General features: G+C 41.1%; 1 protein-coding gene across 3 annotated transcripts in view; it reads right to left on the reverse strand.

Annotated features, from left to right (window-relative positions):
• The window catches only part of MYO3B (myosin IIIB), a 512276-nt gene that overhangs the window by 242194 nt on the left and 246874 nt on the right, over nt 1–23208 (reverse strand). For all 3 annotated transcript variants that reach the window (XM_074399494.1, XM_074399493.1, XM_010352269.3), the window contains 4 exons: nt 22267–22414; nt 20534–20687; nt 19263–19351; nt 16598–16727 (listed from right to left, as the gene is read on the reverse strand). In XM_074399494.1, coding sequence (XP_074255595.1) covers nt 16598–16727; nt 19263–19351; nt 20534–20687; nt 22267–22414 — 521 coding nt within the window. The remainder of the gene's footprint in view (nt 1–16597; nt 16728–19262; nt 19352–20533; nt 20688–22266; nt 22415–23208) is intronic.

Here is a 23208-nt window from a genome sequence, read left to right on the forward strand (position 1 = left end):
ATGCCATGATCCTTTCACATTTCAGACTTTTTCTCAGGCTATTTGATGCCTGGATTGCAGCGCTGCAGTCAGTAGTTAAGAATGCCTGTATCGGCCAGGCACAGTGGCTCACACCTGTAATGCCACAACTTTGGGAGGCCGAGGTGGGCAGATCACAAAGTTAGGAGTTCAAGACTAGCCTGGTCAACATGGTGAAACCCTGTCTCTACTAAAAATACAAAACTTAGCTAGGTGTGGTGGTCGGCACCTATAATCCCAGCTCCTCAGGAGGCTGAGGCAGGGGAATTGCTTGAATCTAGGAGGCGGAAATTGCAGTGAGCCGAGATTGCGCCATTGCACTCCAGCCTGGGTGAGAGTGAGACTTCGACTACAGGAGAAAAAAAAAGGAAAAAAAGAATGCCTGTATTAAAATATCTTATGTACCCCCTATAAATAGATATACCTACTATGTACCTACAAAAATTTAAAATAAGAATTGAAAAAAGAAACAGAAAAAAGGATGTACGTTTTGGGGTTAAACCACCAGGGATTTGTCTCAGCTCTGCCTCACTTGTTAGGAGGCCTTGGAGGATTTGACTTGTCTTCTTAGTATCTGGGTTTCATCCACCACAGAGGGCTGGATGAATGTTTGCTGAGCATGTAGAATAAAGTGTTCCCGTTAAATTTATAGTTAGCAGAGTTTCAATGGTGAGTGGAGACGCAGATGTTGACGGTGCAGAGAATTTGACTGGAGCCACGTGGAACCTTCAGAAGTGCTAGTTAGCCAAGGAATTTTAGTTCAAGCTAAATCAGTTGGCTCAGCTTAGTAATGATCTCTTCAGCATATATACATATGTATTTTAAATTTATTTTTATTTATAATTGACACAATAATTGTACATATTTATGGAGTTCAGCATATATTTTGAAATTTCTAAAACAGCTATTAATTAGGAGTTTTTGTTAATCAGAGTTTTAAAGACTATCCAATTTTCTAGCGCCTAAAGCCTCCTTAAATTTTGAATTGGATCACTAGAAAAAAAGTAAATAAATTGAATAATATAAAGTTTGGGGGTTTATTTTATTCTTTCTTGTATATCTTCTTTTTAAGAGATGAGGTCTTGTTCTGTCACCCAGGCTAGAGTGCAGTGACACAATCATAGCTCACTGCAGTCTCCAACTCCTGGGCTCAAGCAATCCTTCTGCCTCAGCCTCCCAAGTAGCTGTGATTACAGGTGTGAGCCCTGGCACACCCTGTTTATCTTCTTAAGGTAAACACAGAAATCTCAAACTCTCAAGAAAAAAACAGAGAAAGAGAAAAAACAAATGTTACCTACTGCTTTATTGTAAAAATAAATAAATAAATAAATAAAAATCAAAGATTAAGGAAATAAATATGGAAATTGACTTATTTTTTGTCTCATATTTGTCATTCTGTTCCAGATCAAAAAATATTTAACAATACTTAAATACTAACATTTATCGAGGGTTTACAATGTAGTAGATACTGCACTAAATGTTTTTAAATGAAGTACTTAATACTACAACCCAGTTAGCCATGTCACCGGTCTGCAAAGAAAGAAAACTAAGGCAGAGTATTCAAGTCTCTTGCTCAAGCCGTGGCTCTAATGCTCACAGAACCCATCAGGACGCTCCAGTTACACTGTAATCATTTCAGGGATTTTGATCTTATTCAAGGAAGACCACTGAGTAGCTGATGGGTTTGCTGCCTGGCCAAACTGATTGAGCCCAGTTGATTTTAGAGGATGTCTGGATTTTTTTTTTTTTTTTTTTTTTGGCTATTTACACATCAAACTAGGTCAACTGAACAGTGATTCCCACTGATTACCTGGCAAACACTATTGTTATGGAGAGGCCAAACCTAATCATCTGGAAAACAGTTGATGTGATTTTTGTATAACTTGAAGTGTCTTTCGAAATGCAAAGAATGGAACCACTCTACTAAAATCAAACCTTAACAAAATCTAACAGTCTTCCTTTGCAACCTCCAACTCTCAAGCTCAGTTAAGCAACATTTAATTTAGTTTACTGACGACTCACATGTGCAAGCCAGTAAAGTTCACAATTGTTACTCTACACAGCTGTGGTTTACAGCATCTCTTTGCACACAGCACGTTGGCACCAAAGCAAAATGATTAACTTTATATGTTTCTAACATATGGACCAGACTGTTAGAAGGCGGTCTTGTGTTCTAAAGAGAAAAATACAGTTTCTATTAACATGACCTAAATTCCTAGGAAAAAAAAAATGTTAAGTTTTAATCCATCTTTAAGTAGAGAGATAATAATTATAATAGCTTTGTTTCTAACGTATTTGATTTAAAGTGCCAGGAGGTATCTGTTACTAAGGGAGGGAAATGACCTAAAAGCCCATTATAAAAAGATTTTATAGTGGGATGAATTAATAAACTATAAATGGCTTTGAGACCTTCTCTCCGATATGAGCTACTAAAGTATGAAATAAATATGAAAAAAGCATAGAATCTTTCATCTTAAATGGGAACATTTTTCTTTCCTGTGAATGGAAAGGATGGTGGCAGAGAGACGCAGAATTTATTTTTCTTCCATCTGAACATTTGAAAAATCAAAGCTTCTATGTTTGCTATACTTAGCCGGGTCATTAAAGAAATAAAATGGGCCGGGCGCGGTGGCTCAAGCCTGTAATCCCAGCACTTTGGGAGGCCGAGGCGGGTGGATCACGAGGTCAAGAGATCGAGACCATCCTGGTCAACATGGTGAAACCCCGTCTCTACTAAAAATTCAAAAAAAATTAGCTGGGCATGGTGGTGCGTGCCTGTAATCCCAGCTACTCAGGAGGCTGAGGCAGGAGAATTGCCTGAACCCAGGAGGCGGAGGTTGCGGTGAGCCGAGATCACGCCATTGCACTCCAGCCTGGGTAACAAGAGCGAAACTCCGTCTCAAAAAAAAAAAAAAAAAAAAAAAGAAATAAAATGGTTCTAAATTGAACTTTCACTTAAAATACACATTCACTGTCTTATTCAGGATCTATGAAAGAACTATTAAAATATGTTGGAGGAAGACGGTGAATCCGATTCACAACAGACATTAATTGTCCCAATATTAGAGTCATTATCATAATTCACTATTAAAGTTTATTTTAGTTTTTATTTTTGAAACTTTTGGAAATGGATTTAAGATCCACACTGGAAGGATGCCTTGGAAAAGGAAGACTCAGGGAGATCATCTGATCAGCACTGCCTTAGCAATGATTCTCGACCCTCAAGCTGCTCCTCACAAAAACGCTCACTAATTTTAGATGTCTGGTACATGGGAGCCATCTCTTGGTATTTCCTCAGTAGAGATACCTATTGGATATTCATAATCAATATTCCCCACACCTTTTGGCCATGGAAATTTTATTCAGCTCACACCTCTTCACACCACACAAACCTGGTTTTTCAAGAAAAACACTTATGGCTAAAGTACAGATCTTGAAGCACAAGAACCACGTAGTCCCTTCACATTACAACCTTCCTCCGAAACGTGGCTGCCTGGGGGTTCCACCCAGCTGCCTTGACTCTGGGTGGATGTGTGAGCGTGAGTCCTACCTTACTGCCACAGCCTGCTGGGAGGACCGGAAGCTGCATCTGTGAGATGTTGTAAGGGCTATGCCCTATTCTGCCCTAGAACAGGTTGGGGGAGGGGCAGAGGGTCCTGGCCTCATGTGGACAGCCCCGGGAGAAACTTCACACCTTCCTGGCTCTTCCCCTGTTAATGATTTTCAGCCCTTGTTTAGAAAAATCTGATTTTCTTTGTAAGGTTTATTGAGGGCAAAACATGTGTGTGATGTAGCTGAGTGAAAAGAGCATTCCTTGAAATTCTTGTTGCTTTTTTCCCCATCCCTGAATGTTTTTAGGCTTTAATCTGTACTCTCCAAGTGCTGTTATGTTTTTTGTTTAAATGTAAATGACTTAAGTGTTTAAGTCACTTAAAATTCTCCATGCAGTTTCTTCTACACTATCAGCTATAGTGGAATGAAGAACTCTGGACTGTAAGTCAGGAGACAAGCTAAGAGCTACCTGAAGTGGTACTTCACATCTGGCAGATTTGATTTAAAGTTCTGAGCAGCTTCCACATCTACAAAGTGAAGGATGTGCATTAAAAAGAGCTTCCAGATTAGATGGGACCTTAAAACTGAACAGACTAAATCCTAATAATCTCTAGACCAGATGTTCAGTCTTGAGTTGCTTTGTTGTTTTTGCTGTTGTGTGAGGAGAAGGGGTCTCACTCTGTTGCCAAGGCTGAAGTACAGTGGTGTGATCATTCCAGCAGCCTGGAACTCCTGGGCTCAAGTGATCCCCCTGCCTCGGCCCCCCAAGCAACTAAGATCACAGAATGAGCCACTGCACCTGGCTGATTGACTCTGGTTTGGAAGTTTTCATTTGGCTCTCTTTAGATAACCTTATGGGACAGTGCTGTACGATGTAATGTAAAATGTTCTATTAGCCACATTTTTTTAATTAGCCACATTTTAAAAGTAATAAATAACAAGTCATTGAAATTAATTTCAATAATTTTCAACTCACATATCAGAAGCATTATTCAACATGTAATGAATGTAAAAGTTATTGAGGCCAGGCACGATGGCTCATACCTGTAATTCCAGCACTTTGGGAAGCTGAGGTGGGTGGATTACAAGGTCAGGAGTTCGAGACCAGCCTGGCCAATATGGTGAAACCCTACTTAAAATAGAAAAATTAGCTAGGCATGGTGGCATGCACTGGTAGTCCCAGCTACTTGGGAAGCTGAGGCAGAAGAATCGCCTGAACTCAGGAGCTGGAGGTTACAGTGAGCAGAGAGAACTCCACTGCACTCCAGCCTGAGCAACAGAGGGAGACTCCGTCTTAGAAAAGAAAAAGTTATTGAAATAGTTTACATTAAAATTGGATGTGTATTTTATATCTATGGCACATTTCAATTTAGACCAGCCACATTTCATATGGGTGGTAGTCACCATATTGAGTAGCATGACTGCAGAGAATCACTGCATCGGACACAGAAGTGCCTCATTTCTGCTCTCAAAGAGAAATGCAGAAATGCCAAGGAGCCCTTCTTGTTGGTCCTCCTAAAGAAAATAAAGTGAGGTGGGATAGGACAAAATAGTTCTGCAGGTTGGCTTCTTCATAAAATATTTTATTGTGTGCAGAGTTGACTTCAGATTATCTCCTGGTGTGTAAGGGACATTGTTCCCAGATTTGCAGAGTTTCAGCAAAAGCTTTTTAGCAGTTTCCCGGGTTCTTTTTGGAAAGATAGAAGTGTTCCATATTATCAGCACTGAGCAATATTTTCCAAAGTGTCTCTAAAGAGGTGCCAGTAAGTTAAAATGTAGCTCAAGAGTGGGTCCTAATCCATTATGACTGGTGTCCTTTTCTTTTTTGAGACAGAGTCTAGCTCTCTTGCCAGGCCGGAATGCAGTTACGCAATCTTGGCTCCCTGCAACCTCTGTTTCCCAGGTTTAAGCAATTCTCCTGCCTCAGCCTCCCAAGTAGCTGGGACTACAGGTACGTGCCAGTCCATGTGCTATTTTTTTTTTTTTTTTTTTTTTTTTTTTTTTTTTTTTTAGTAGAGACAGGGTTTCACCATGTTGGCCAGGATGGTCTCAATCTCCTGACCTCGTGATCCACTCACCTATGCCTCCCAAAGTGCTGGGATTATAGGCATGAGCCACTGTGCCCAGCCTGCTGTCCTTCTTAAAAGAAGAGATTAGGACCCAGACAATATACACAGAGATCAAGGAGACACCATGTGAGGACACAGTGAAAAGGGAACATCTGCAAGCCTCAGAGAGAGGCCTCAGATGAAACCAAACCTGCTGACACCTTGATCTCTGACTTCTCTCCCCCAGAACTGTGATAAGTAAATGCCTATTGTTTAAACCAGTCAGTCCGTATTAATTTGTTCTGGCAGTCCTAGATAAAATAAAGAGTTTTCTGGCAGTCCTAGATAAAATAAATGAGTTCCTAGACCTCATTATTTGTAAAAAGTGCATCCTGATTCTCGAAGGCTGGCAGGTTCTAGCAATAGCTGGGAATTTCCTCCAGCATCATATCAAACTAATACATGATCCCATGCCAGACTGGCTATATCATTTAGCTGACCCTGAGCTCGACATCAACAATACATTCATCTGATGTGTGTATCTTTATGCCTTGTGCTATCTGATTCCCAATGAGACAGTAATCCTTGATTTCTTCTGTCCTCAGACAATGGTGGGGCTGTGGGCTTCCACAGGATCCTTCCATTTTTCTGAAATGGAAGAACTGAAAACTCAAAACAGGACAGTTCCCCATCGTGACATCTAGTCATGCTCTCTAGTTATCTTTTTCCTCGCAAAGGGAAGGGTTGTGTATTTTGCTGGATAAGCAAGCATCCAATTAGAGACAAAGTTGTAAGCACCTTTTTTTTTTTTTTTTAAGTAACTGCTTCCAAATTTCACAAGTGATTCGTTTGAGAACTGCCCCCTTCCCTCAGTTTGGGAGAAGAAAAGTATATTGTCCCTTTGGCCCCAGGGGGCCCAGGGCCAGGGGATGAAGGTAACAACACTTAGACCTTTTCTGAACTTAGAATGTGAGGTGTAGAGAGTTCTGTTCTCTTCACGGGCCTTATTCCCAGGAAAACAGGTCTGGACTGAGCACTATGCTTCACCCTGTTGTAAACCCTGGCTGCTGTTAAAAGCTCCTATATTTTTCGGTTCAGTGCCAGAGTTTTTACAAAGATCTAGGGATGCACTTTTCACAAATAAAGAGGTCTAGAAACTCTTTTCCAGGGAAAGAAATTCTTTTCACACCTTTCCAGATTCCAGCTTAAAATTCCAGTTTTGCAAAGAGTAAACTGAGTAGTAGTGATACGAAATAATGCCTCTGGTAACAAAAAAATGCATTTTAATGGCATTCTTAATTATGTAAAAGACAAACCAATGATGCTTTATTGTCAGGCTCAGAAATAACACAGGAGGCCAAGGGCAGTATGGGGAGCGTGGGCCCCCCTCCAACCTCAAATCACTAGGGACAATATGCTGGCAATGACATGAAGGTCAAACTAGGGACTGACCTCACTGAAGCCTCCTGCACACCCACCAGACTGGGTGATTTAAACCCAGGAAGCTGGTCCCATCCTCACCCAGGCCTAGGGTTTGGCAGCCCCACTCCATCCTCCTTGGTGATGCTTCAGTACCTTAAGCTCTCCCAATCCCCTGTCCCCTCCTGCTCAAAAAGAGCCTGTTATACATTGAATTGTGTCCCTAAAAAATTCATATGTTGGAGTCCTAACCCTTATGTACCTCAGAATGTAACCTTATTTAGATATAGGACCTTTTAGATTTAATAACTTTAGATGAGGTCATAGTGGAGTAGGGTGGATCCCTAATCCATTATGACTGATGTTCTTATAGAAAGGGGAAACTTGGCAGGGTGCAGTGGCTCACGCCTGTAATTCCAACACTTTGGGAGGCTGAGGCAGGCAGATCACCTGAGGTCAGGAGTTTGAGACCGGCCTGGCCAACATGGTGAAACCCTGTCTTTACTAAATATACAAAAATTAGCCAGCCATGGTTGCAGACACCTGTAATCCCAGCTACGTGGGAGGCTGAGGCAGGAGGATTGCTTGAACTTGGGAGGCAGGGGTTGCAGTGAGCCAAGATCGTGCCATTTCACTCCAGCCAGGGTGAAAGAGCGAGACTCCCTCTCGAAAAACAAAGTAGGGGCGAGGGGTACTTGAACACAGATGTGGAGGGAGAGCGCCTTGTGGAGGTGAAGGCAGACAGAAGGCTGGTGCAGAAACAAGGAACATCAAAGAGTGCCAGAAAACCACTGGAAGCCAGAAGAGAGGCCTGGAACAAATGCTCTCTCAGAGCCCTCCAGAAGGAAACAACCCTGCCTTTGTGCTTTTCTTGAACTTCTAGCCTCCAGAATGAGGATAACATATTTCTGTTGTTTAAGCCACTTATCTGCGGTACTTTGACATAGTACCCCTGGCATACTAATATAGAGCCTTAGATTGGGAGTCCAGACTGGGATTTCAACTTTAGTTTCCATCTTGCAGTAATTATCTGAGTTATTTAACAAACTTTCTATGCATTGGGCACTGCTCTGGGTCATGGATATATGGCAGTAAATAGAACCAACAAGGGCTCTATCTTCAAGTCATTTAAAGGCAGCATTGAGTGGGGGCAGGGATAGAGAAAGACTTTTGTCGACTCTTGAAGGAGACAGTTAAACAGATGATGTGATAGAATAAGTGGGGATCTGAGGGGTACTTTCCATTGGGTAGACATACAAGGCCTCTCTTTGGAGGTGACATTTGAGCTTAAATTCTGGCTCGCAAGAAAGAGATGGACCCATAGAAATCTGGGGAAAGTATGTTCCGGGCAGAGTGTGCAACTGGAGCAGAGTCAGGAAAAGGCTTGGAAATACCTAAGGAACAAAATGAAGACAGAGTAAATGAAAGACTTCAAGGAAGTAAGGACAGAGATACTGGCAGTACAGATTACATAGGAGTTTGTAGGAAAAAAAAAAGGGGGGGAGTTTGGATTATATTCTAGGTGTGATGAGGATCCAGTGGAAGCTTTAAACAGAGAGTGACATGATCTAATTTGTATCTTTTAAGATGGCTGTTGGGTTATACAAGGCAACTGGAGAAGCAGAGAGTTCAGTTGGCAGGTTCAGGTGAGAGATGTCATAGATGCATCACTAAGAACTCTGCTTTCATCTTCACATGGTGTTTTCCTTGTGTGTGTCTCTGTGTTGAGATTTCCCCTTTTTATAAGAATGTCATTCATACTGGATTAGGGGCTTACCCTAAAAATATCCTTTTAAGTTAACTATCTCTGTAAATACCCTAATTCCAAATAAGGTCACATTCTGAGGTACTAGGGCTTAGGATTTCAATGTAGCTTTTTTTTGGAGGGCATACGATTCAACCCCTAAGAAATGATTGAAAAGATGAAAGAGACTATGTAAGAACAATCACATTAAGAGGAATAAACAGATATGCAGAAGAGATGAGAAATAACTACAGTATCAAAGTCTTTGTGGCGGTAAGAGAGAAAGGGATGCTATGTACTAGTAGGGAGCATCTTATCTGTAATAAGAGCAGGGATGGTTCAGAAGCCCTTAGGACAGAAGAAACATAGATACACTGGTCACATGGTATCTTTGCAAAAAATATATATAGAGAAGGAAGATAGAGCAAACAGGAACAATGCAGGTGGATACATAGATTTGGCTCATCTATCTATTCATTTATTGAGCAAAAATATATTGAATGCCCACTATATGCCAGATATATTTTAAGGCTTTGAGGACACAGTAATGAACAAATGAGATAAATTTCCTACCCTCTTAGAGCTTACATTACAGCAAAGGAAGACAGACTATAAACAAGATACATGAGTAAAATGTATACAATAGGTAAGGTAGTAATAAGTGCTAAGAAGAAAAACAAAACAGCAATGGGGATATAAAATGTTAAATAGGTTGAAATCTAAACAAGATAGCCAGAAAAGGTAGGTTTTGAGAAAAGATCTGAATGGAGAGAAGTCAGCCATGGGTATGTCTTAGGAAAAAAAAAAAGTATTCCAGATACAGGGAACAGTAAGTGCAAAGGCACCTACATAAAACCCACAGCTAACGTCATACTCAATGGCTAAAGACAGAATGCTTTCTCCTCAAGATCAGGAACAAAGCAATACGTCTCCTTTCATCATTTTATCCAGTATCTTAGCAGAAGTCCTTAGCAGTACAATAAGGCAAGAAAAATAAATAAAAAGCATAAGATTAGAAATGAAGAAACAAAAGAGTTCTCATTCACAGACAACATGATTGTCTATACAGAAAATCCCAAGGAATATACAAAAACAAAAACAAAAAAGACCTTCTAGGACTAATGAGTTTAGCAAGGTTGTGAGTGACAAAGTCAGTACACAAAAAGAAAAGCTGTCTGTATTTCTACATATTAGCAATGAATAATTAAAATCAAAATTAAAATACCCATTTATACTAGTTCTATAAATTGAAATACTTTGGTATGCATCTAATAAAACATGTACAGGATCTGTATGCTGTAAACAACAAAATATTGATTAAATAAATCAAACAAGATCCAAATAAGTAGACATACCATGTCCATGGAATGGAATATTCAACATAGCAAGGTTGCCAATTCTTCCTAAATTCATCTTTAGATTTTATGCAATTCTAGTCAAAATCCCAGCAGGACTTCTTATAGATATAGACAAGATGCATTTAAAATTTCTATGGAAAGACAAAGGAAGTAGAATAGCCAAACCCATTCTGAAAAAGAAGAATAAAGTTGAAGGACTCATACTACTTGATTTGAAGACTTACTATAAATCTGCAATAGTGTGGTATTGGTGAAGAGGCAGATACGTTGATCTATGAAACAGACCCACATAAATAATAACCAATTGATTTTTGACAATGCTGCAAAAGCAATTCAATGGAGAAGGGACAGTTATTTCGACAAATGGTTTTGAAACAACTGGGCACAGTTATGGAGAAAAAACATCAAAACACCTTAACCTCACATCTTAAACAAAAATTTACTCAAACTGGATCCCAAATCTAAATCTAGAATATAAAAGTATTAATTGAGTACCTGTTCATACACAGCTATACACACAAATGCCTTGGGTGCACCCTGGCTCTCACTAGTCAGCCTTTAACACCCTTGTTCAAGTTTTTCTTTCTCACCCTAGAGTTGTGCTCTTCAGAAGCTCAGCCCAATCACTTACAGCAGTTCAGACTGGCATCATGAGCCACCCTCTGCTCAGCAGCCTGCCATCATTTCTTCCTCCTTAGAACCTCCCTCTGCCCAAAGAGTTCTTTCCTCCTTGTCCTATTGATTTAAACATCTAACTTCCACCTCCCTCTCATTTCCAGTGCTATAGACCCTGGCTTAGAATGCCTCACTACTCCCAGACTGTCCAATTTTCTCTAGTCTTCTACACAAACAAACAAACACCAATCCAATAAGCTCTTCTTGGTTAAAAGAAGTCTTTCCTCATGTTAGCCCATGATATTTCCCTGACTTTTCCTTCTATTTTTATTTGTATGGGCATAGTTGTTACATAGCTTCACTTACGGATTTACATGCCTGTTCAGAATTTAGGTTTTATTGCTCATCTTTTATCTATTTTTGAGATTTAGCACTCTGGCCATTCTAGCTGGTACTTTGTTGTATTACTTCTAGAAATAACCTATGCATAGCACTGTATCTAGACAGATTCAAAATACATAATTATCTATTGACTGAAATATACTCCCAAATTGAATAGAAGTAGGTGTCTTTGCAAGGAGGAACTCGCTCCCCAGGGCTCCCTGATGGTGCTGGGTCATCAGAGCCTCCATTTCAGGAACAGCCGGCACTATCCATGTCTGTGTCCCTGAAACTTTGTCACTTAGTTCAGCTTGTCTGCCAGACCCTTTTGCTAAACTGTCAGGATAGAGCAACAGCCATGAGTGGAAAATGTAAACTGAGAGATGGTTATCAAAAGGCACTCTTAGGAGTTTAATTCATTTTGGGCATTACAGAATCAGGACTCAGAAAACTGACAGCAAGAACTTCAGCAGTGAAAGTGTTATGAAAGTGAATGTGGAAGGGTTCCCCCATCCAGAAAAGAGGAGCAAATAGAAGTCAAGAAAGAGATACTTTATTGTTGATTTTTACTGCAAATCAAATTCCAAGGGAGAGACCTGAGTCTTCAGACAGAAGAAAGCAATGAGGGTAAAATTCAGTTCTAGGTTCTGAAGCAAAAGTCAAACTTTGAGGTTCAGAGAATGTTCCCTCTGGTACTATTCTTATTTTTCCAAGTTCATAACTCCCTTAACACCCCAAACTACAAACTCGTGATTCAAAGACAAAAGCGAATTTTCAAGTTCTTTTTGAAACCCTCTTTCTTTCTCCCCATGAGTCTTTTGAATTTTTCTGTCAGTATAGAGTAGCAAGTGGAACATTCCCCAAACAGGAAAATATGCCGTGAAACCCTGTTATAACATCCTTCCTTTTAAATGTTTTCTATCTGGATCGTTCAGTTTGAAAAGTCCCAGCTGAAGGGTTAGAAAGCAGTGTTGCTGTTACTTCAAGTTTTCACACCTAAAATCTTCAGAGAATTTACTATCAATAGAAAGTATTACAAAGAACATTTCATCAGGTCTGAAGTGGCCCATCTGCAGACAAAAGGCTGGTTGCATAAGCATGAGAAGAGATCTGAGAGGATTCCCCATATTGACTGTGGCTGCCTCCCTTCACCAGAACCTCACTGAGAACCTTGCAGTGAGAGTGTGCCTCTCAGGCACAGGCATCTCCGCAACAAGATGCAGCCATGTGTCAGCAGAAGGCTGCAGATTGGGGTTGGGGGGAGCACAGTGGCTCATGCCTGTAATCCCAGAACTTTGAGAGGCCAAGGCAGGAGGATCAGGAAGTCCAGAGTTGGAGACCAGCCTGGCCAATACGGTGAAACCTCATCTCTACTGAAAGTACAAAAATTAGCTTGAACCCAGGAGGCGGATTTTGCAGTGAGCTGAGATCATACCACTGCACTCCAGCCTGGGCGACAGAGCAAAGACTGTGTCTCAAAACAAAACAAAACAAAACAAAAAAAACAAAAAAAAACAAAAAAAAAGAAGGGGGCTACAGAAACCTGCAAGGAGCCCTGTCTCCTGGTGACCTTGGGCCTCATTATTCCACTCCTTATGGTTTTTAATCTCCTCAGTACTCTGGAGATTAAAGCGGGAGCTGGAAACAGGAAAATGCTAATTGGATTACTATATATGATTTTATATTATGATTGCACATATACACACAGAGGCTGATCCTTTCAACTTTGATAAGAAATTAAATCAAGCCCCAGCACAGTCATGCGCCGTGTGACATTTTGGTCAACAATGGACTGCATATACACTGGTGGGTCCATAAGATGATCGTACCATCTTTGTATTGTACCTTTTCTATGTTTAGATATGTTTAGATACACAAATACTTGCTATTATCTTACAGCAAGCTACAACATTCAGTGCAGTAACATGCTGTACAGGTTTACAGCCTAAGAACAGTAGACTATAACACATAGCCTCGGTGTACAGTAGGCTATATCATTCAGGTTTGTGTAAGAACTCTAGGATGTTGGCACAACGGAAATCACCTAATGATGCATTTCTCAGAATGCATCCCCATCATTAAGCTGTGCATGACTACACTTTTTTTTGCATTAGGATATGATACATCCTAAAGAAGGGATTGTTAACTGCTGAGCAGCCCAGAGAGGAGGTAACTTGAAAGAATAGGAAAGTGAATCTGGGACTCTCTGACACCTATTTCTGAAAGCAAAAGACAGTGGCAATCTATCTACTGGAAAACCTCAACTTAACTGTCAGGTATCCTTAGATAAAGAAATTAAAGTTTTTCTTTGCATTTAAAATATTTTAATTATTTTCAGAGATGAAGGTGTCGCTGTGTTGCCCAGGCTGGCCTTGGACTCCTAGGCTCAAGGGATCCTCCTGTCTCAGTCTTCTGAGTAGCTGGGACTCTAGCCATCCACTACCATATCAAGCTTTATTTTCTTCACATTTTAAGAGATCTCTCTATCTTTTGGGAGAAAAAAACCTCAACATTACTGTGACACAGAATGCACACACAGAAAAGTATGCAGAACATAAATGTTCAGCATAATAAATATAATGCGAACATTCATATAACCACGACCAAGATCAGGAGCCAGAGCACTGCCAGCATCTCTTACAGGTCTTCCTAATAAACGTTCTCTTCTTTTTCAGAATGCAGGAGTCCAACACTGGACCTCCTTTCATGTTTCGGGCTGATTGCCTCCAAGGCTTCCCAACTTTGATCTTTTTCTTCCTCCCTGTAGTTCATTCCTCAAAAGAGGTTTGCAAAGTAATTGCCCATAATATCTATGCTTATGGAACTGGTACTCCATTTAATTTTGATAAAACAATTAAAACAGGAAAAACTAAAATGACAAGAAAATGGTTTCCTCTGCATTGAAAATATTAGCATATTCTTTTCCAGAGTGCCAGGATGTGGGACCTCGCTTCCAGTGGGAATCTCAAGATGTATAAGCACCTTCCCCTTCATAAAAGGAATATGCCTGAAACAAGCATTGGTGATTAACAGCACAACTTATTTCCATCCAGTGGGATTTCCCATCTTCAAAGGTTGTAACGTCATAACCCCCAAAAATATAGACTATGAATGTTTTAAAGTTAGACAAGTAATATTCTGACATTCAACACAGGATGCACAATCACGTTACAATTGAGGTTTGAGGGTAACTACTGTCATAAGGAGAACTAGTGCCCAATTCTATACAGAAAATGAAGGCAAAAGAAAGTTCTAGTTGAGGCCAGATGTGGTGGCTCGAGGCGGGTGAATCATGAGGTCAAAAGATCGAGCCTATCCTGGCCAACATGGTGAAACCCTGTCTCTACTAAAAGTACAAAAAATGAGCCAGGTGTGGTGGTGAACACCTGTAGTCCCAGCTACTCAGGAAGCTGAAGCAGGAGAATTGCTTGAATGCGGGATGCGGAGGTTGCAGTGAGCCGAGATCGTGCCACTGCACTCCAGCCTAGGCAACAGAGCAAGACTCCATCTCAAAATAAAGAAAAAAGAAAGAAAAGGAAGTTCTAGTTGGTATGGTATGGTATAGTATGGCAAGCCATAGTATCTTTAGTATTACATTTCCCTTGTTGCCTAAAAAGTACCTTATTACTAGAAGCTGTTCTATATATGTTTGTTGATTGAATTCATTCCTACATAAATAATTCCGCAAAAAGAAAACAGAATCATGCTTATTAGTTTTATTTTTGTGGCTTCTTAATTATACTCAAAATGTGGAGAATCCTAAGCTAAGCTCAAGCTTAGGCTCTCAAAGGAAATTACTACGCATAATACATAGCTCAGGAATACTGGGAAAATATTGGTACATCACGTTTGTTTCTATTCTTATTTTTCACTTTTGTTTCTATCAAGTGGTGTGGAGTGTCGTTTCAAAACAAGATTCAAAAACAGTCACAAGACAAGAGAAAAACTCTCTGGGAGGGGAAAAGAGCCGCAGCAGTGGAGGCTATCTCTTTGTTCCTGGTCCTCCCACTGCCAGGCGAGTCGAGTGAGAACAGAGGCTGCCTGCAGGGCCTTACTTTCTGCACAGTGCCACCTAGTGGTACGGGCCATGACATTGTTTTTATTTTGACAAAGGTTGAAAAGTCGGAAATTCCAAAGTTGTGAACAGTTTTGACAAGTCGTAACAATATTTATGGGAGGATGTAAATGCCAGCTGAAGAGTTATTTAGATAGATTTTAGAATCATCTAATAAAAGCATGTCCCCTATCAATAATGGCAGTCTCTTCACCTCGGTGCTGAAGTTGCCTGATGAAGAGTCTCCATCCCTGGGTCGCTGGTAAGGGAAAAATCAACCAGCTCTTTCCATACCTGCCCCGAGCTCCCAGGAGTCCATATTCAATTACATCCCGGCTGCCTCAAGGAAGGTCTGGAATGGAAGCTGGAGGGCAGCCTTCTGATGGGCACTGCTACTAGTTCTGCTTACTGGAGCATGTTTGAAGAAAGAGCCTGATTTCAACTTTCCTTCCAAGCTAAAATGAAGCAAAGGCTGAAGATGGTGGTTTTTTTCTTAGCCAGGCTTTTCACTCCTCTGCAAGTCGCTAAAAATCAGACCTGGCAGCCAGTAAGAGGGATGTAGGAAGAAAGGAAGAGGAAATAGTGAAAAATGAACAGTGATAAAGAGGTTTCTCTTTCTTTTCTTCTTAAAAGCATGTCCACGGCTATTTCCAGACCTAGCTTAAAAAACATAAAGCCCTTGAGAGCAGAGCTGTGAGAAGACTGAGTTGGCTGCCCAGCTAAAAATAGCAGAATCCCAGGTAAATTTTAAAAGGTTGACTCAGTTAGAACCCATTTGGAAAAACAGTTAAGACCTGGAAGTTCTGTTCTTTGGCCCTAGTTTCCTGCTTTTTTGGCATGAGGACGGACAGCAACCTAACAGAAGGTAACTGTAAGTAGGCAAAGGCCACGTGTATAGGCCAGTGATGGACCTGTTGGTTCGGAGAGAGGTGAGGTGGGGTCATAACTAGGCAGAAATTGGACCAAGTCTTTGAGGAACCCCTGACCTCTGATACCTCTGATTCAGCACACTCCATTCACCTGGAATCACACCCGAATAGAAATCATCTTCTTCCTGTTAAGTCTTGGTAAACGGAGACTATCCTAGAGTGCTTAGCATGAATTAATGATATCATATGGCTTTATAAACGGAAGACTGCAAAGAAGGAAGAGAAAGTCTAAGAGTTGATGTTATGGACCGTGTATGTTTATGTGTGCCTGTACATGTGTCTGTGTACACACTGATGCTGTGCAATTAAATTACAAAAGAAACAATCACTTTCCTTTTCTTGACTTTAGACCCTTACTCCTGCTTAAAGGAGCTCAGTGTTGATGGTGCAGCCCTGGCAATATTCGGACACTAACTGGAAAATGCCACCTGATCTTGCAAAAGCATTAGGAGCAGGGCTCCCAGAGGGCTCCCCGATACCTGTTTTGGTCAGAGGGATTGAGAAGAGCTGCTGAAGAAGCTTGTTTTCTGATGTTCTCAGGACCACAACCACATCGGCAGGGAGAGTATCTCTATTCTTCTCGAGAACCCCAGAAGCATCATATAATACCTGCAACATGAATAGTAAATGGCAAGTTAGCCAGGTCAACTCTCCATCAGTGGTAACTTTGGCAAACTGTCTAGCCTGTCATTAATCGACCTCTGTGTATAGCTCATCTTGACATAGCCATACTTTTATATCCAGAACACCAGATAAGGGGAAAAATTATGATTTTGATAGGCCAGTTTATCTTAACTTATTGTCTAGTTCAGGCATCCCCAAACCATGACCCGCAGGCCGCATGCGGTCCCCCTGAGGCCATTTATCCGGCCCCCCACCGCACTTCAGGAAGGGGCACCTCTTTCATTGGTGGTCAGTGAGAGGAACACAGTATGTGGCGGCCCTCCAATGGTCTGAGGGACAGTGAACTGGCCCCCTGTGTAAAAAGTTTGGGGACACCTGGTCTAGCTGTTTTTTGAAGAGTCCTATCAAAGATGAATCACGTCAGAATAATTATTAAAATATACTAGATACCATGAGCAAAACATCCATCCTATTAGGTAAACATTATTATCATCTCCATCTTGCTGGTAGGCAGGTAGAGACAGGAAGAGGCTGACCAATGTGCCCATGGTCACACATTTCCCACGTGGTAGGCACAACTACTTTAAGTACTCTCACTGCCTCCCTTGCTCCTCATGAGAGCTGAGTGATTACTCAAGGATGCTGAGTAGTTCTCAGTTCTCAGAACAGAGGGGATCCAGTTCAGATAAATTTTAAGGAACGCCCTCAGATAATTCCTTTGCTACAAATAAGCTTTGAATGGCACATGAATGCAGCAAAAACACAGAGTCAAGAAAAAAAAAGTTTTCCCCTAAAATCAAGACAGGAAAAGAGAGTCAAGAAGAGGGCTGGGTGGGAAAGAGGTGTCAAAGGACAGTGAGATGGAGAGAGGTGCGAGGAAGAGGACAGCAATGGGAGGCAGAAAAGAGGAACAGGGAGGGGAACCAGGGTAGACGGTGGTATTTCAGACTCTGAGGAGGACATTAATATGCTAAGGTAAATGAAATATTTAAGGGCAAAAACTGAATTACAATTTCTTTCTTTCTTTTTTTTTTTTTTTTTTTTTTTTTTGAGATGGAGTCTTGCTCTGTTGCTCAGGCTGGAGTGTACTAGCACAATCTCGGCTCACAGTGACCTCCGCCTTCTGGGTATAAGCAATTCTCCTGCCTCAGCTTCCTGAGTAGCTGGGATTACAGGCACATGCCACAATGCCTGGCTAATTTTTTTTTTTTTTTTTGAGACAGAGTCTTACTCTGATGCCAGGTGCCAGGCTGGAGTGCAGTGGCGCGATTTCGGCTCACTGCAACCTCCACCTCCCAGGTTCAAGCAATTCTCCTGCCTCAGCCTCCTGAGTAGCTGGGACTACAGGGACGTACCACCACACCCAGCTAATTTTTGTATTTTAGTGGAGACAGGGTTTCACTATGTTGGCCAGAATGGTCTCGATCTCTTGACCTTGTGATCCACCCACCTCGGCCTCCAAAAGTGCTGGGATTACAGGCATGAGCCACAGCACCCGGCCTATGCCCGGCTAATTTTTTTGTATTTTTAGTAGAGATGGGGTTCCACCATATTGGCCAAGCTGGTCTTGAACTCCTGACCTCAAGTGATCTGCCCACCTCAGCCTCCCAAAACGCTAGGAGTACCGGCATGAGCCACCGCACCTAGCCTGAATTACATTTTCTAACAAAGATTCAAAATACATACCATAAAGTATTAGGTGGAGAAAAAACAATCCCCTTCCCTTATACTAGAATTTCCCAATATCCAGTTAGGAAAATTAGTTCCAATGCCATGATATAAATATGAAAGACAATTTCGATACATCTTAAATCAATAAAATAATCAAAAATGCCTTTTATGAACTCTTACCTATTTTCTGGACCTACAGCCTCACTCCAGAGGAGCCAATTAGCCATAATTCAAATGGCTCCTTTGAGAATAACATAAGCAAGGAGCTTGTGGTTATAGGATAGGGAATTTCCTGAATCTGCCACTAATCTGCTCCAGGGACTTGAAATTGAGGCTGAGGTATAATGTATGAAAAGTGGAAATTTCAGTTAAGTTGTAAGCACTTAACATCTGGATAATAATGTGAATTTTTTTTCTTTTCATCGGATACTTTCAGTCCCCTTAGACATATGATTAAAGTACTAAAAATTGAGCCCCACTGCGATATTAACCTTCCTCCATTACCTACATGTCACCGAATGACTTTAGAATGTGAACATTTACTGCTAAACACTGCAAAAAAGCTGTAATATGTTTTCTCTCTGGAGAGCTGTCAGTTATAGGCCAAACCTCAGGTGAGAAGCAGATGGCGACTCTGTGGGCCACCCCAGTGAGAAACTGCTTCTATGCCAGAGGCAACTTTCTGTGAGCAGCACCACTGAGAAACTTTAAGGATTATGATTAGGTATTCAGGAAGAATTGAAAGGAGAAAGAAATCTGTAAGCAATTTCATGAGCAGCACAGACAAGGTAATATAGACACTTACGCTTTGTCAAATTTGAGTCTAATAAACCGTCACATTGGCCTCACCTTTCCAGCATAATGCTGAATGCCAAAGCACAGCTCCACTCCTTTGGGCCTCCAGAAGTATTTGCATCGTAGATTATCTTCAAATTTATCTGTGTGGATTTTTACGTTGGAGAGTTACAATGTGAATTATTTCCTCTTTCAAACAAAAACTTGTTCCTCGAGCCATGAGTGACTCAATATAAGGGCTTTCAGAATAAGGCCTTGATATTAACAAGGGTAGAGCAAGATCATCGATACGATGGGCATTTATCCTTACATCGTTGCTTAGTTGTGTAGCGTTGTCTTTAGTCAGGCTGTGCTCTAAGATCGTACGTTGTCCTGCTGTTTCTAAGAACTCCTAGCATGGACGCTGATGTCATCGGAGGCCCTGCCAGTTAGTTTTAGAACCGTGAAGATATCCCATAGAAGGCAGAGGACCTTCATTTAAACTCATCTGGACAACTTTTGACAATATTATATATCAAAGAAAACCACTGAGGGTTACCATTTCAACTCATAAAAGTGAATCTCGGCCACAAATCAATTTTCTGTCTGGGGAAAAGGCTTGAAACTTTTTGCTCCTCCTTTATCACAGTTTCTGCTATTGCTGTGGTTGAAAGCCTACTAGGTATGAGGAACCGCCAAGCACTAATGGCATGTAAAGACTGAGGCTTCATTGACCCAGGCACCTCACAGTCTAAGTGAGGAACAAAAGTTGTGAAAAACACTGAAGATTCCAGAGAAATAGAGTACAGAATAGGGGAGAGGGCCTCTGATGTCAGGAGGAAGTGCCCTATATTCGTCTTATAGATAACAGTAACCTAATGAGAAGGTGGCTTTAGCAAGACTAAACTAGCTGGGAGGTCCAGGGTATATGGTGAAGGGAGGAGCCTGGAAGCCAGGAGGCTGGAAAGGGCTTCTGTGCCAAATCAGATTAGAGGTTGATGGGGGTCCAGGTGAAGACGTGAGTTGGGGGCACACAAAGGAGGAGAAGCAAACATTGGCTATAGGAAAGGAGAGAGGATGCAGTAAAAATGATGACTAATGCTAATCATGTTGGCAGGAACAGGAAAGTACTAAGGGGTTAGGAATAGTGATGCATTTGCTTTAAGACTCAAATTCTACCAGAACATTTCAATTCAATTAAAAAGAAGGCCTATATTCTTACAGCCCACCATGTAGACAAAATATAGGCAAAATAGGTAAGGTAAATTTATTAAAGTACACTCAATTGATGACACGAGCCAAGTTTTGTTCTAAATGTATATGCCTTTTTCTCAGAAGGTACCTACCAACCAGGGTCTGGTCAGTTGCTTGGGGAAACCGACTTTCCTCATCCAAAAGTGCAAGCAGTCCCAGGGGTTTCTGGAGGAACATGTCCAAGAGTGGGCGGTTGTCCTCATATTCCACGGGTGTAGCATCAATGCCTTCATTCTGATATTCCATCTGGAGGGAAATGGATTGTGAATCTCTCCAGCCCGAAACTAGTCTTGATACCACCAGGATACTTTGTCATGGACTTTCTGGGTTAAGGAATATTGAATGCATGTGGAAAGCAGGATATGTTTATGTGTATAGTAAAGGAATCTTCTGCATACCATTGAGGCTATGCATTTAAATCTGACTTACAAGTGACCTATGGCAGGCAGCGAAACCTAGCAAAAGCTCTGTCTCAAACGTGGACTTGGGAATGTATCATTTAGAAACTAACATACAAGGGGCCAGGTGTGGTGGCTCATGTTTGTAATCCCAGCACTTTGGGAGGTCAAGGCAGGTGGATCATGAGGTCAGGAGATCGAGACCATCCTGGCTAACACGGTGAAATGCCATCTCGACTAAAACTACAAAAAATTAGCTGGGTATGGTGACATGCTCCTGTAATCCCAGCTATTCAGGAGGCTGAGGCAGAAGAATCACTTGAACCTGGGAGGCAGAAGTTGCAATGAGCTGAGATTGCGCCACTGCACTCCAGCCTGGGCAACAGAGTGAAACTCTGTCTCAGAAACAAACAAACAAACAAACAAATGTACAAAGAAGTAAAGCTGAAAAAAAATTGTTTTAGTGACAAATATGGTTTAAACCAAGAAGAGAGATTTCTCTTCTGCAAAGAATTCTACAAAGGAGTCATCTGGGGTTGGAAAACTAGAAAAACTCCAGATTACCAAGGAAATAAATGGAAGGAACATGGACTGAAGCAAGACTGGATTGGGAGAGGAGTGCTGTATGGATTTATCCAGCTCCAGTGAGAAAAGCAATGCTGATATTTTTACTAAACATCTTTGTGTCTACCCAATCACAGTTTAGTTTGTGTGTCCTCACGCCTGCATTAAAACAAGTATCCCTGTATCCAAGAGTTTTGGCCAGAATGTTTCTTTATTGTAACTACTTCATACAGATGAGAGTCTTAGGGTTTAAGTAAAGGTTGGGGTTGAACAGACTGCTCACAGGCTGCTGCCACAGGAAAACAGCCCCCATCCCTTGGTCCACTAGTTTCTCACTATGTCTTATTTATTATTAAACTCATAGAGGGAAGATTTCCATTTCTAGAAAACCGAGAACACATCTTACTCCTCCCTGGAGATACCTTTCCAGTTACGGTGGGATCTGGTACACAGGAGATAGGGAACAGGGAGGGCTACTGTAGCAGTTAAGAACCTAGTCCTGAATTCACGGTCATCCTGTGTCATTTTGAACACAGTCATAGATATTGGTTAATTAAGTAGAAGGGACACAGCAATATGCAAAAGTGCATATTGCTCTTTTCAGCAATATGCTCAAAAGAGTTTTGGTGCAAGATTTAAATGAGTAACTTGTCACCAGCTCCACTCAAGTGAGGAAATATACCCTTCCACAGAAATCAAGACCTCTTTTTTTCAAATTTAGACTATTTAGCCAGGACTGCTTCACCCTATTTCCTCTCTAGAGTCTTTCACCTGTTAATCTACAGGGTTTCTGCTGCAAATTGTGGGCAGCTTGGAGACACCTTTTCCCCATCAAGTTTAGTTACTTCAGAGTTCACTATTACCTGCTCAAGAGCAAAAATGTGCTGATTGAAATAGTACTGGATTTGTTCATTGGCAATGTTTATGCAGAGCTGCTCAAACGAATTTCTCAGAAAATTCTCGAATCCAAAGATATCCAAGATCCCCACATTCATTCCATCTTCTGCACTACTGCATGACAGAAAGAATGAAACTCTTTAGGACAGGAAGCACCCATCTCAAGATGATGAGAATACATGTGCACAGTGTTTATCAGCCCGAGTACCCAATTCGCCCACTGATGGAAAGGGCATCCTGCCACCCCTAAGGAAAGAAGCAGTTTATGTCTTAAACTATGTATTCCTTTACCTTTCAACAGTATTTTCAACTTCAATTTTTTAAGCAGTACAATCCTTTAAATTCTTACGGAGAAACTTCATATATAAAATAGATTTTTTAAAGTCCCTTTGTTTGAAGGGGTTGCAGCTGTTGCTTATTTATTCTCCCACCTATGTACCCACAAAGGTAACTGGAAGAGTACTCTTCAGAATTTGATGTGGTGAATCCTTTCCCAGTATAGGAAACCCCTATTCTTAGGAAAGAGCAAGAAAAAGCAGTTGAAGAAGTAGGAAAAATAATGTAAGATACTATGCTTTAAAAACGTTCATAAAATGTCTCTTTGATTCTGAAAACACCACTATGAAGAGGATATTATCATCCTCATTTTACAGGTGAGAAAATTGACTTAGAACATGCAGCTGATTAAAACCCATTTATGCTCGGTGTTCCATTATTGGAACGCTAAGCATATGGAAGTTATTTACATGCTACTGCTCAAGGTCATCACCAAGGTCTGATTGCAAAAATTCAAAAAATTGCAACCTCAGGCATAAATAGATTAAGCTGTAGAATCTGGGTGCAAACCCAGTTTATCCAGCTCCCAGCCAAGACTATTCTCTCAAATACTATACTGGTTCCTTCGGTCA

The sequence above is a fragment of the Saimiri boliviensis genome, chromosome 5 (genome assembly GCF_048565385.1).
Source record: "Saimiri boliviensis isolate mSaiBol1 chromosome 5, mSaiBol1.pri, whole genome shotgun sequence".
Classification (NCBI taxonomy): domain Eukaryota; kingdom Metazoa; phylum Chordata; class Mammalia; order Primates; family Cebidae; genus Saimiri; species Saimiri boliviensis.